This window comes from Melospiza melodia, chromosome 11 (assembly GCF_035770615.1).
Source record: "Melospiza melodia melodia isolate bMelMel2 chromosome 11, bMelMel2.pri, whole genome shotgun sequence".
Lineage (NCBI taxonomy): Eukaryota > Metazoa > Chordata > Aves > Passeriformes > Passerellidae > Melospiza > Melospiza melodia.
In genome coordinates, this window is record NC_086204.1 from 22543382 (window position 1) to 22558862 (window position 15481).

The 15481-nt window shown below is 42.9% G+C and overlaps 1 protein-coding gene across 7 annotated transcripts in view; it reads left to right on the forward strand.

The window, feature by feature from the left end:
• The first annotated feature begins 6748 nt into the window (after nucleotides 1-6748).
• The window catches only part of MAST2 (microtubule associated serine/threonine kinase 2), a 184932-nt gene continuing 176199 nt past the window's right edge, over nucleotides 6749-15481 (forward strand). For all 7 annotated transcript variants that reach the window (XM_063166009.1, XM_063166012.1, XM_063166010.1 and 4 more), the window contains exon 1: nucleotides 6749-6942. In XM_063166009.1, the coding sequence (XP_063022079.1) occupies nucleotides 6775-6942 (168 nt within the window). In that variant the 5' untranslated portion in view covers nucleotides 6749-6774. The remainder of the gene's footprint in view (nucleotides 6943-15481) is intronic.

A 15481-nucleotide genomic window follows, 5' to 3' on the forward strand; every position in this document is an offset into this window, starting at 1 on the left:
GGCTTATTTGTTTTATTTGAGTACACAAATGTTGCTGAGCTAGTTCTCCAACCGGGCACAGGAATGACAAAAGCACCAGTAATTTTATATAATGAAGAGTGTGAGTCAGTGGTGGGTAAAAAAGCAGATATTTTAATGAATGGTAGGTTTTAAAAGGAATCACAACCCAAATCAAAATTAGAATTGTAAAAATGTCATTTTAAGCCCCATGTTAGGCATTTCAAAATTAAAGGGGACAAAAACCTACTTATTTCAGCTTATTACTGAGTTGAAAGCACCTCTTGAAAGCATAACAGAATGCTCTTCCTTTGCCCTAGTCTTTCATTTGCCTTTCACATTCTGCTAGTCTGTTACTGTGGGGTTCCTTGAACCACTAACAACTACTGTTAGTTTTTCTACAAAGAAGGGTTTGGGTGGCTCCTGACTGGTGTGAAGGGGACTTTCACAAGTGACAAAGAAAATCTGTGTCCAATTTGACCTATACTCCAGAAATAACCAGCTGCAATCATGCTTTGAATTTAGACCATTAATATTTAACTGATTTTTCTACATCACTTAGGTAGAAATCACTTATGAGTGATGAATTTCCTCTTAGGGGAATAGCAATATATTTTAAAAAATTACACTTGCATTATGGGTAATCATTATTTGAGTGGAGATAATGCCTAGATGTCCCTGCCTACAGTTTTGATGTAGTGTTTTAAATACTTGGTGCCATTACTGGACTCTGGGTGGTCACGTCCCACAGTCCTCTCTGTGCCTTGGTCCTGTACTGCCCCTTTCCCTCCATTGGGGAAAGTGATACAGCAAAAAGAAATCTAGTGCTCCCCTTGCCTCCAGTGTTTCTGTGTGAATCAGTTTCAGTTTATAGCACAGCTGAAGAAAAGTTTTGTTGCTGAAAAGGGTGGAATCACACTGAGAGAGACACGTGAGGGTAGGACTGGAGAACCTCAGTCAGAACTGCCAGCCTCTGTGCCCCACTGTGTTGACATTCTGTGCTGGTTTTTTTATTTTTTATTGTTATGTTGAACACCTTGTAATGAAAATGAAGAGCTGACAGGTCTATAGAGAAAACAAATAATGCAAGCACAAGGTAACAGTGAGATCATACTGGTCAACATATTAGAAGGCAGTGACTGGAAACCAGCAGATGAGTCACTGCTGAGCTTTTCCTGTTGGCATCACTGCAGGGATGAATGTTAAGGAGGACACGTTGTCTCTGCTGAATGACTCCCATACATGCCATATTAGTCCTAGAGAGCTTGACTCATTGTCCTGTGATGATTCTGTGGCTAGAAAATTGACCACAACACTCATGAAACAGGTGTTTTTTTGCCCAGTGCCTTTGTTTACATTGTCATCTCTCTCTCTCCCTGCACCCCTCAAATGGCTCTGCTCTCTGTTGTATAAAACAAGACTTGTTTTTGCTTCCAAATCCTTCCTCAGTTATCTAAGGCCCTCTTTGACTGTTCTCTTTCAACACAGACACCTTAAGTCTCTCAAAGTACCCCAGTGCCAGCCTTCCCAGCACACCTGTTGGATTTCCAGGGCTGCTGTTTTGTATTTGTCATCTTCTGTTTGGGAGGTGTTTCTGTAAGTGACAGTAGAAGCATGTGTAATCCTCCCCTTGGCCCTTCTTAAATCTCCTCTTTGGGTGCTAAAGAGAGGGTGACAACAAATCAGGATCTGAATCTACTCCTGCTGGCCAATCTCTCCCCCTTCCTAATGTGCTTCTCTTTTTGGACCTTTCAGAAATACACACAAATATAGGTATTTTTTTGTGGAGATGTATTTTGTCCTCTGGTCACACACAGGGGTAGCAGCCCTACTGCAGCAATTGCTGTACAGTCAAGCCCAAACTGACAGAGAGCAGCACATTCACTGGTCTCTTCCTCTGTTAAAGCTCTAATGTGTTTGATGAGCTCTTGTAGCCAAGAAGTGCTGTTAACTTAGCTATTGCACTAAGCTCTCCTGATACTTCACAACCATAATTTTTATCTTCTACTAAATATTATCATATTTTCATATTTTTATCTTCTATTCCCTTATCAGATGTAAATATGATACCTAGAACAAGGTTAGAGCAGTGCAAAGCTGTCACTTTGACATACTGCATCACTGCAAACAAGGATACATGTCCTTCATGGTATACAAAGAAGGAAAACAATTATTGGAAAGCAAATCATATCCAGTAATGACTGGAATTTTGCTATATCTAGATCTAGCAATTGCCATTCATATGTCTGCTGGTTTACTTCATTAGTCTGTCCCTAGAACAGGCTAATAGTAGTAGTTTCCAGAGAAGATGCACTGGAATAATATATGGTATAGTATACTTTAATGGAAAAAGCCTGCTAGAAAGAAAGTTCTTCATAATCCTCCCAAGTCAATGTTTAGTTTGTGCCTTGAAGCATAACTGTTTACAACCTTCCTGTAAAAAATCCTTATGTAACTATGAGTATTTTTATTAATTACACAAATGTCTAAAATTTGTCCTTCTTGACCCTGGGATGAGTTCATCTGGTCAGAGCATGGTGGTGATAACACCAAGGTTGTGGGTTAAATCTCCATGCGGGCCATTCACTTAAGAGTTGGACTTGATGATCCTTGTGGGTCCCTTCCAACTCAGAATATTCTGTGATTCTCAAACAGGAGACCTCACTAGATCCAGATGATGAGAAATTTTGCCTAGATTGTGTCAAGGTCCCAGACTTACAAATTCTCCTCTGTTCATTTGTAAAATCCTTTGTTTCTCACCATTTCCCTGGAGCTTGGGGGTGTTGATGGGGAGCTGTACTCTGTGGCTGCAGCCCTGTGCTGTGCAGGCAGCCTGGCAGGGCTGGGATAGGGATCTTGAACTTTGCTGAACAAAAGGATGCTTAAATTCTATAAAGAACAATGGGTTAGTCTCAGTCAAAGCTTTGCCCAGCGCTTCTTGCTGGCTCTGTGGGACTTTCTTACCTGTATTTTTTATTTTGCTTATATATATAACTGTATATATATATATAACTGTATGTATATATATATATACCTGTATATATATATATACCTGTATATATAGATATAAACTGCTTATATATATAACTTATAACTGTATTCTCTAGTTGTAGCATGTTTTTTTTTTGTTTTTTTTTTTTTTTTTTTTTTGTTTTTTTTTTTTTTTTTTTGGTGTGGGGTTTTTTTTTTACTTGTGAATCTTGAAGAAAGAATGCTGTCACATGCACGGAGTTGGGGAAGCTGGCAGGAGTCAGGGTGATGACATGCAGCCTGTTAATTACTTGTCATTCCTGACACTCTGTGCAGGTACAGCACCACATGCCGCAGTCCCTGCCTTCCTCCTGCCTGACTGCACATTGCCAATTGCCAAGCATTAGTATTCCAGTGCAAAGCCCAGAACTTGTCTGTGAATGCCATTAGAAGTGGGTCACTAACAGAAGGTGCGTGACAGATTCGCATGCAGAACAACCAAAGCCATTTCCTCCGTCTCGTACAGAGCACAAACACTGAGAGGGAAGGCTGTGTGTACAGTGTGAGTGGAATGACAAATGACAGGATGCAGTGACAGACTTGTTTGATGGCATTAGTGAGGCAGTTCTGCCTTGGAAGCAGTGGAAGCAGGTGATCAGCTGGGCTATGTGTGCCACTGATTTTGCCAAATGGTCAAATTTAATAGGGATTCAAATGATTAAGTATTTCATTTTGAAGAGAAAATTCTCTTGCTCAGCAGAATGAGTTCTACTATTTAGCATTTTCTATTCTGTTTGGAATAAAGAGGTTTTAACCTCACAGCTTCAGTCTGCATATCTCTCTTCCAGCTCCAGGAATTATTGCTGTAGCTGTGTGCTAAGCAGTCATAAAAATGTTGCAGAGGAATTTATCATTCCAGAAAACACGGAGTGAGTTTGAGTAGACTGTGTTCTGCCCTACCAAAGTCCCTTTAAGCCAGCTAGAGAAGAATGGAAGGGAACTTTTTCTGACAATATTATTCCAGCTACCTTATGAATCAGAAGAGCATGCTGAGACCTTTTTTATATGGAAAAAACCAAGGTGGAAGCCAGGGAAAGGCAGTATCTGGAACTGCAAAGAGAAACTGCGTTAGCTGAGTGTCAGCACACGAGCTACAGAGACTCTGTGGTGCCCTGCTCTGTGTTAGTCAGTGCAGACAATCTAAGATTCATGCCCTTTATAAGCCTTTATTAATTATTTTTCCATCTTTTTTTGGATGTGACAGTTTTCTGGAGACAAACATCATGAGCATTGATGTAGCACCACACCACACTCTGCCTCATTCATCTGTACTCCTTTTCCCTGCCAAGCCTCTCATGATTTGTTCACTTTTATTTAAAGCTAGAAAAAAAAAAAAAAAAAACAAAAGTTCAGAAAACTAGCTCATATGGAAAAGAAAAATCAGGTCACTCAGACTGGTCTGCAGATTCAGGTCATATTCAGTGACATGTTTAAATGGAAAAAAATATGGGAGAATCAGTAAAACGAGAAGTATTTTTCCTATTCTGTTAATATGAAACCTCACTGTTCTTTTGTTTCAAAAATATTGGAAAGACATCTTGAGTCCAAAATACTAAACGGGGATTAAAGAGAGAAGGAAATGAGCCAGGAGCAAACTAAACACAATCTCTTTGCAAATAAAATGTCCTATTAACTCACAAATGGCTTTTTGATTTGGAGAAATGAAAGATATTTTTAATTTTTAAAGTAAAATACAGAACCAGAAGGCAATTATTTGCAATTCTGTCTCAGATGAACAAGTGAAGATTTGTTTCTAACATGCTTATTTGTTTAATATATTAGACAGGTAATGTTATACACATCCTCATTGTGACTTTTCTTCCTGTGTGCATGAATTCCTTTCTGGCACACAAAGCAAACAGGTGTGAGCCAGAGCAAGGTGTCCCACAGGCCATAACCAACAAATAACTAATTGGCATCTATGCTGCAACAGGGCAGAGATCCAGCCAAATTATGATGAGGCACTGTGCCATCCTAATAGACTCACATTAACAAGGACGCCAAGATTCCATAAATTTGCATTATTTACATTTAGTCAGAGCAGGATTCCCAGCTGGGAAGTTCCACATGGTTGTCCATCCTCATCACATACAATTATGATGGAAAAAGACCTCTCTGACTAATCCAGCATCCTGAAAGAGTTTTCAGCAAGCATTTAAACATTAATAATTAAAAAAGGCTCCCACTCTTCTACCTTGATAAATCATTGGGAATTGTATTTTTGTTGTCTTTGTACAAAATGAATAAAAATTGATACAATTAGATTTCCTGGTTGAAGATGTATGAGCCTTTTCAGCTTGGTAAAATGGAAAAATGAGTTATTTTTTTCTGCAGGAGCAGCAAGATTCCTGACTATGTAATAGTGAAGAGAAAAACCCAAAATTTCGAAGTTGCTTTTGTGCAAGATGAATGCAGAAACTGGTAACTTAAACCCTCAAGAAATAATTTGTAAAGACAAAAGTGCCAAGAGGGTGTGAACTACTGAGATGGAACACAAGGTGATGATACCCTCTTACTACTCCTTGAGGTAATGAATCTCTGAAGGTTTGTCTTTTCTGCTAAGATGGTGAAGTACATCTTAATCCACACCCTAAGAAGTGGAGGGGCACAGCTGGTGAACATTTTCCTGCAGCTCGGAGTTCCTGTGCAGGGATGTGGGATGCCCAGAGGTTCTCCCCTCTCCCGGGCACTGCGGACCTGGGGCTTGGATCCCACCGTGTCTTGCAGCAGGAAGTCTGTGGCATTTTTCCAATGTGACCGTCTACGTGTAACACCATCTGGAAGGTCCTGCACCCACCTGAGATTTTCACGGACAATTAAGAATTTATTGACAGGGAAGTTGGATTGTGCTGGACATCTGAGCTGATCTCGGATCACAATCACAGCGACAGGATGACGCACAGAAAGTTCTACCTGAATACGAGGAAGAACTTTACTCTGTGGGTGACCACACAGCTGTACAGATTGCCCAGAGAGATTGCGGAGTCTCCCTCCCGGGCCATGTTCCAGAGCCGTCCGGATGCCATCCCGTGCCCCGCGCTGGAGCAGGGAGCTTGGAGCAGAGGAGCCACTGCGGTCCCGCCAGCCTGACTCACTCTGCGATCCACAGAATGGCAGAATTGCAGAACCGCGGAGTGACAGCACGGTTCAGGCCGGACGGGACCACAGTACCTCATCTGCTGCAGCCTCCCTGCCCCAGAACAGCGGCACAGGATGGCATCCAGACAGCTCAGGAACATCTCCCAGGAGCGAGACTGATTCTGTGGGACACCAACGCTGCCCTCACGACCGCACGACACTCCCCCAAGAGGCATCCTCATTGCACACCGCCCCTGCGAGGCAGCCCTGGCACGGACGCAGGGGCTGTTCCGCCCGGCAGGGCCACCGCTGGCCAGGACAGCGCAGCCCGGAGCCGGCGGCGGAGCCTCCCCCGGGACTCCCGCACCGCCCGCCCTCAGCGCCCGCGAGTCTCGCTCCTCCTCCCGCAACTCTCGCGATAGCAGCGACGGCGGGCGGGCGCGGGGCGGGAGGGGGCGGTGCCGCGGCGGCCGCGCTCGCTGACAGGCGGCGGGAGCGGGAGCGCGCGGCATGTCCGCGCCCGCGCGCCCCGCGCGCAGGTGCCCGCGGCCGCCCCGCCGCCCCGGCCCTCCGTGACCGCCGCCCGCCATGGGGCCCCGGCCGTGCCGCCGCCGCCGCTGAGGAGAGGAGGGGAGGGGAGGAGAAGAAGAAGAAGAAGCCGCCGCCGCGATGAGGAAGGGCCGCTCTCGGGGGGACAAAGCGGCGCCGCCGCCGCCGGCGCGGAGGGAGCCCGGGCGGGCGGTGTCCGGCACCGCGGCGGAGCGCAGAGCCGCCCTGCTGGGGGGCGGCGGCAGGAAGGAGCCGGAGGATGCCCGGGCCGCGGGGGCGACGGAACGGGTAAAGCCGGGGCGCGGGGCGGGGGTCGCCGTTGTTATGGAGACGCGCCCCGCGTGGCGGGGCCGGGACCGCGGCGCACCGGCGGGGCAGAGCGGCGAGGGGCGGGGGCAGCGGCGGCGCCCGGTGCGGCGGCAGCCCCCGAGCATCCTCGCTTGCTCCGGGCGCTCCCGCAGGTAGATGCCCCCAGAAGGGCGGAGGGTGGAGCGGTGGCGTGCCCGTGCCGGTGCTGGCGGCGTGGCGTGAGTGAGTGAGTGAGCGAGCGAGGGCTGCGGGAGCCGCGGTGCCGCGAGTCTGCCCGCGTGCCGCGGAAGGCGGGGGAGGATGCAGCGGAGCCGGGTGTGTGCTGTGTGCTGGCTGGTGTTACTAATCGCAGAGTACATCTTTCTAGTAACCCTCTGTGGGTCACTCCCAATCGCGATGGTAATTATGATGCGTTTTCCAGCGTTTTAGGTCTTAATTCCAGGAGTGGTTTGTTTAGGAAACGTAGCGTACCTTTGCAGAGACTTGAAAATGCACAGGCTTGTTACATGTGAGCGTGTGTAAGTTCAGCATGTCCACTTTCATGTCTTTCATACCCACAAAAACAGGATCTACTGATGGGTGCTTAGGATTACAAGGACGAGAGACCAAAGAGATACTAAATCAAGTTTAGGATCATCAACACTTTGGTTTGATAGTCCTAGGTCTTTCTACAAGAGATAAAAATGGGAGATGACACTTTGCAGTGGAAAAATGCAGGTGACAACTAATGCTATTTTTTTGTTTATTTGAAGAGAAGGAGAAAGTATCACAAGTATGAAGATTCTTGGGATGCAGTAGTTCATTGCTGTGTTTTGCCATTTTTTGGAGCAAAGAGAAAACCTAGGTTCTTTGTCAAAAAGATGTTTTAAATTTACGTCATTGTTGCAGATGCACAGGTTTATGCTGTTTAAAAAATAATTTCTTAGGTTTTTTTTCTAGAAAAGGTGCATTACATTGCCTTCAGTTATGGGGGCCTTGGATTTTGGCTTTGATTAGTGGATATCTCTTGCATACAGATTTATCAGACTGGGCCCTTGAAGAGGAGACATCTAGCATTTTATTCTCTAGTGCTTTGTTAAGCCAGGTGGTTAAGAGGGGCTGCTGCTTTTGATGTTTATTCTTTCCTGAAACAACTAAGGAATACTGTAGTCTTCATTCGGGGAAAAAAAAATCTAAAATCAGAAGAGGTCACCTGGTATCTTCCTAGCTGTCTGTGAAATGGGCAAATTTGTAGAGCAATCAAATGCAGCAACAAGGTGTTTCTTGTACTGTTTTGATGTATGTTTATGATATTGACACGGAAATTGAAGGAAATTATTTCCATTCTTGGTGGTGTGAATGAAACTTACAAATGGTACACACAGAACATGCTACATGTGAATAATGTATTGAACACTTGGGCAATTTCACTGAGACAACCCCAATGGTGCAAACCAGGGAAGGCTGCAAATTCAGAAGTGTCAGTTTTTGAGATGCACCAGGCTTTTTAATGGGAAATAATGCCAATTTGTGTTTAACTTGAGCGCTCTGACTAGGACCTGGAGTGACTTGTAAGAGCAGATCTTTGTGTGCTGGCAGGTGTTCGGTGTGTTGGAGGAGGAATTTTTCAGCTAAAGTTAAGAAAGCTTCTACTCAACCATGTGTGAGATACTCCCCAAACTTCTAAGGAGAAGCTCTCATCCCCTCTTCCCTTTTGCCTTTCATTTAAGGTTTTATGAGTGTGGTAAACAGCTGTAAATAAATGGATGTGTTGGACAAATGTGACAAACAGCATTTCTGTCTTGAATACCAATAATTCAGCGTTTATTTAAATGTTGTTAGTAGTGTGTGTGTGGTAAAAAAGGCCTTCTGAGATGCAGAAGACAGCGAGGCACTCCATTTTCACTGATCCAGCTTGTAGCTTGACAAGTATTTCCTTTGAGGCCCTTCTGATTTAAGTAGCCCAGTTGTTCCCAAGTCTGTAATGTGCCCTCAGCATTGCCAGTGCAACACTGTGCACAGCTGCAGCAAACCATCCTGGATTAAATTCACATCTCTTTGTTTGCCATACATTTGCACAAGTTTGTGGCTGGGAGAGGCTGAGCTACTCCAGTGTTGAAAAAAATCCTTATCAAGCTGTGCCTGCAGCAGTTAATCACTGTACTGACCTTAAGGCCTTTGAAAATCTGGTCCTTTGCTGTGCTCGTAGCTCCGACGTGCCCACGATGAATGTTTGCGCTTTCTCGTGTGTTGTGCAAGAATTAAGAGTGGCTGTAATGGGCACATTAAAGATCCCTCTCGCCCAGTGTCCTGCCTCTCCCAGCTGCCAAGAACAGATGCTTGGAGGAGAGTACAGTGTATATTGAGGAAATGCCTCTCCCAGCCTCCAGTAATTTGTGGCTCATAGGTTTCCTGAACCAGAGGTGATATTTGTTTTTAGAGCCCCCAGTGGGTTTTTTCTTCTATGAATTTGTCCAATTAATGTTTGAAGCCATGTATGCTTGTAGCATCCACAACATCCTGTGGCTGAGTTGTAGGGCTTAAACACATTTTGTGTGGGAAAAAACACTTATTTTCGTTTGCTCTTAAACTTTCTGCCTGCTTGGTTTCATGCCTTGCTTGTTCCTTCTTGTATTGGAAGAGACAGTGAAAAGGAGAATCCACGTTATTCTGTGCGCCTTATGGGTTGATGACTTTTTCTTGTATTTAGTGTCCCTTGCTTGTGACTTTTCCAGAGGCACTTCAGAAAGAAGTTACTCTACCCCTTTCATTCTCCTTGCTGTCTTCTTTGCACCTTTTGCAGGTATGTTTCTGAGTGGAGACAGTGATGCAGGAATCCAAGGAACAGGGTTGGGTTGCAATAACCAGGACCAGCTACAGTATTTCAGCATATGCCACCCAGTAAACTTACATAGCATATTAGATTTCCTTCTTTAATCTTTTGCATGCTTTTTCTAGACAGTCTTTAAGCATTGAGTTGGCACTTCTGTGGAACTGTGATAACTCCAGTCACTCTTTTAAGTGGTAATAACTAGTTCAGAACTTGTGATTGTGTACATATTTTTTAAATACTATGCATCATTTTACAACTACTTGCTATTTTACAGCCCACTTAAACAGTATCATTAAAATCTTCTTCAGATCTTTGGTCTTAGCTTTTGCAATCTTCAGTAACTTTAAACATTGTCAGCAAACTCTGTAATGTAAGTGTCAAACTTCTTTGCTAGATTTTGCTTTAAAATATGGAAGGTGTTGACCCCAGGAGAGATCCTTGTGAGACTCCAGTGGTGATCCTTCTTTTTTGGGAAAAAGGCCAATTGCTCCAACTTGCTTCCAGTTCATCAGTCATTAACTCATGACTGAATCGTCCTTCTTACTCTGTGACATTTTAGTTTCATTGAGTGAGGGCATCTTTGTCAAACACAGCCCACTTGGATTTCAGTAAAGGATCGGTTTAATCATGGTATGATTGCTGACTGCACTGAAGGAGAAAAACGGGAAGTTGAGTTGAAAGTGATTGTTGCTCATCAATGACAGTCACCCTCATCCAGAGGCACATTTCAAGCACTAGGCTGTTTCCATATCATGCTGACATAGTTCGTTTTAGTGATATTTATAGTGGAAGATTTGACATGGATCATGGCCAATATTTGTCAGAATTGCTTTTATTAGCATTTTTTTCTTCAGGTAGAAGACAAAGTCCTGACAGAAAGGATTCTTCAGTTTCTAGAGGAGATGGCTGTAGAGGTTGTGATGGAATTATACGAGACTGTGGTTGGTCTGCAGAGGGTGGGTAGCAAACAGCAACTCACTGTGTCCTCTGGTATCAGGTGATGACTCAGGCTTTGCAAGAGGTGGATCTTCATGCTCAAGGTAATACCTGTACTTTGTATTTTTTTTTCCCCAAGGGATGCAAAAGATCCAAAGGAGGCGATTAAAAGTGAACATTATTTATTAGGTAGGCTGGATCCACCTGAGGAAAACACCTGAAATCATCTAAAATCTAGGAGAACATTGGAATGGGGCAAATGCATGTGCTTGCTTTTACTTGTCTGTGTGGAATGTCTTTGTTATTTTTTCCATGAGGAGTGGGAGCTAATGTGTCCCTAACAAATATAAATGCTGTCTTCCTCTAAAAGCAGAGGGATGATAAACAGAGGTGAGGAAAACTGAAGTGTTGTCACAGGTCTAGTGGGATGGAGGTTGAGACAGAGTAAAAATAGAGTGTACTGGGTATCACTGAATGACATTTTCTGCTCTAAAGGCATGCAGGGAACTAGGGAGTGCAACCCAGGGATGCTTGCTTGGATATGTGACAAGGTGAGGGAACAGAAACAGACCCCATCACTTCTGACTAGCTTCCCACTCTTGCTGTGGGTGGCCAGGTGTGCCACCAATTTCTGCTTGGATGCAAAGTATTTCCTGAGCTTTTAACAAGCTAACTGAGTTACAATCAATTCATATAACAATAACCGTCTATAGGAACTGTAGTGCTACAAACTTTCTCAGAGTAACAAAAATATTCCTTTTTTTCCCCCCACCTGTCTTTGAAACAGTTTAGATCTTTCTGTCTCAAAGCCAAAATGGAGCACTGAGGTTATCCAGTGTGCTGTCTGTGGAGCTTTCCTGAAAGATAAATTAAAACATCTCTCTTAGAAACTGATCTTATCTTAGTATTAGATCATGGTGTGTTTGTCACCTCTTCTGAAAGCTCTGCCAATGTTTAATTATTCCTGCAGTTAGAAAACTAAACGACATCTTACTTCAGCGCTTGTTTTGTCTAATGGCCAACTTTCAGCTGTGGAATATGCTTGTGCTAGCACAGGCAGTAAAAATTCTCTACTATCTGATCTCTTTTCCATGCAGAAGTATTTGAAATGTAAAATTGAGCTTTGGTTGGAACAGAAGACACTGAGTTCTTTTGCTTCTAGAACTGTGTGCATTTCCCTCTTGATTGTTCTTGGAGTGTTTGCCAAACCCAGGTAACGCTCTGGCAGCAGCCTGGAATAGTGTGATTGCAGACAAGCTTACTCCTTCACTACTTTTGGATACTTGTCTTTTTGCAATTTTTGGGATTGCATTACCACAGTTGGGTGTGTCATATGAGGGAAAGTTTTGTAACATTATGCATATGTGGATATTTCTCCTCCATCTATGAGTAAAATCATGCAAATTTGTCCAAGACTACTTGTAAACGATAGGTTACAAAACTTATTACTCCTTTCATGTTGTCATTATATTTTGTTTCTTTTTTTTTTTCTTGGAAAGAATAGCAAAGGATCTTTTCCACTGACTTCTCACCCTGTTCTTTTTTGGAAAGCAGTGAGTGACCAGCAGGGAGAAACTGGCCAAACCCCAGAGTGCTACTCAGATTTATTTTGTCTCTACAACTGCAGAGAAGCTGTTACCATGCTTTCCTTGCTGCGTGGCAAGCCTGGAAACTGAAGAGATCTTTCTTTTTTCCTAATTAGAACTTCAGTAGTTCAAATATACTAAGTGTTTTCTTTTCTTTTCCCTCTAGGTGACATCAGTGCTAGTAAAGGCAGTACCCCTGTTGTGATGAGCTCTGTATGTAGACTGCAGAACAGTTTGGTGTTCTTTGGTTTTCTATCATGAGTCTTCCCTTTTGATTGACAAATGAAGAATAAAGTTTTTGGAGTTCAGTTGGCACTTTGCTTCTCAGTTTTCTCTACAGCTCTGACTCTCAGGTTGCTGATCACAGCTCTGTTGTAGCTCTCCCAGTCATGGACCCTGTGGGTAACAGCTCACAACACTCAGAGGTGTTCTTTATAACTTCATGTCAAAGCCTACAGGCTGGGATGAAACTTAATCTGAAGAAGATGAAGGTTTATTTTCAAAATTCAAGCACATAAACCGAATCAAATGGACTTACTGTTAGCCATGCAGATTGCATTTGCAATCTAGTGTAGTTTGTACTATTCACATTACATATTCTATAAAAGCAACCATAGCTTAATCATAGCCAAGTATATTCTGTAAACATCATTGCCCCTTTTATTAAAGGAGGGATGGAGTGCTGCGAACTTCTGGAAGATCAGGAATCATCTGTTTATATAAATGCTTATTACCACCTGTTATGTGAAATTGTTTAGGGTTGATTTTAGGGTAGTTCTGACCTGTGTCTGTTTTGTCAAGGGTGCTAAAGAATTTTCCTAAGGAGGACATTGATAAAGACTCCTGAATTACAAGTTGTGATTGTAACTTTCCAGTAAAAACTCAGTTACTGTTTGCAGACCTCAAACTTCCTTTTCTCATCTTCCTTTGTTGCTGTATAGCTCTTTTTCTTATGGCAGGAAGAAAACAGAAAAACAGTGCTGTTTTCTAATAAAGAGCACAATTCTAGCCTGTGGAGCTTCTAATATGGTTAACCAGAGTCCAAAGTGCGTGGTTGGCTGGCAGGCATTCTTACTTACCCTCAGACTTTATTTTCTGAAGTTTATTACTTTTTCTATGGAGAAATAAAGATAGTCAGGAGGCCAGGGTGTAGCTGTGGAGGAATCAGATGTTCTCTTGTGACATGTTCTATCTTTGTTTTCTTCTTGGTCCTTTCTCTGAGGAGGCAGGAAAAGAAACCAGAAAGAACAAACCTGTCAGTGCCCCATGGGTGTGTCTCACTGCCTGCCATGAGCTGATTCTTGTTGATGCCAGAGCTGCTCCTACCCGACTTCTTCATTAGCCCCAGTTTTGCCTTTCTGTGTCCTCATCAAACAGAGATGGCAGCTCCAGGTGAGCTCTTCCTCTGGGTTCACTTCTGTGTTCATACCAATATTTAAAAATATGGGGTGCTGAAAAAGTGACTGAGGGACAGAGTCATCTAAAAGCAGGCAGAGGGGAATGAATCAAGGGATCAATTCTGTAATGTGCTTATTAGATAATAACAGAACTGAGCCAAAAGAGAAATCCAGATGCAGACAAAAGGCATGTGGAGTCAAGTGACCAATTCTGCAATGGGCTGGTTGGGTAAGAGCAAAGTGGCACCAGAGGGCTGATGGTACTTCTCTGGCCTGAGAAAATGGAATCATCGCTTTTCTCCAAGTTGAGTATTAATGGACAAAATTCTGTTGTGTAAATCAATATTTAGGAGGCATTGCATCAGCAGCTTAGATGATTCAGCTCGCCCATGTGAGATTTCGATTTCCTGTCACAAGTGAAGAGTAAGAGCAAATATTGTATTAGCCACATTAATTTCATATCTTGCATATTAGAATAGCTAAGCAGGCAGTGGAAAGATGCAGTACACTGCATTTCTTGTCCAAAAACAGAATAGAAGTGAAGGAGCCAAGAGAATTCTTCCAGAAGTGCTAGTTTGGTGTGGCCCTGCTTTTCTTTAAAATAATTATTAGCCTTAAGGGGGAAGCTGCTGCTACTTACTGTTTGTTACAGAGCACTTGAGGATAACAGTGGGGTGCTGTCCAAGGCTTGGATTAGGCAGCTGCAAAGCACTCAAAGATTTTGGATATATTCCTGACTGGATGCTTTGGGAAACTGAGTAGTATATCCAAGTGTTACTGTGTTGGAGGAATGGGTATGTGTTATTGACTTTACACCTAGCAGTTGACTTCTTGAGCAAGCTCACCTGCCTTCTTGCAGCCCAGAGTGTAAGTGTTGTCCTGCCTGTCAAGGTAGTTCTTAAAAGTCTTTAGAAGGGGCAGTTCTTCATTTTGCTTTGATAGGTATTTTTTATTGCCCGTGCTGCCTGCCATAAGCCAACATTGCTTTAGTGCTATAAGAAAGGCAATGGATTATTGAAGATATGATGATAGGCATTTATTTGAAATAAAAGTTTTTTTAAAGTCTTATTTAATTCCTATTCGTAGAAGCTGAGTAGCTGAAGCTAACAAAGCAGTGAAGGCCACCAGGCTGGTGAACTGTTTGAGCCTAAACTGAAATGCTTTATCCATCAGCAAGACTTTGTTCCTCAAGAACCACAATAGATAAATGGACAGGTCATATAGAGTCTCAGTGATTTCATTTCCACATCAAATAATGATGTGCTGTGGTTAGTGTATTTTTGTAGTGATGTTTGAAGCCTGGTGAAAATGCTGCTCTTTGAAGGAAGAAGCATGAACACTCGAAAGACTGCCTTTGAAACCAGATTTAGAACTTTTTAATTTGCTCTTCCTCTAAGCTGTGTCTTTTGTGAGTTTTTTATTTAACTTACAATTAGGTTCCACAAACCCCAAATCTAGTAATCTGTCAGAAGTTATTTTCAAATGTTCTGTTATAAATGCATGATACAGTGCAGTGAGGGAAGAGGGTTCAAGACTGATGGCTTGGTCTTGCAATAATTTGGAAGTCTAGCTTATAATTTTTTTTTCTATTTGAAATTGGTCTAGTGTTAATGGAGTCTATTCTGTACATGGAAAACAGGATGATGCTGTGTTTGTTTCCAGGAAAAAATACTGTCTTTGCTATTGGACTTGCATCATAAATATTTTCACTTTTTGTTATACATGTAGTAAACATTTCTACCAATTAAACCTTTTAGTTGGTCTGGATTTTTATGAATGTAAAAGCA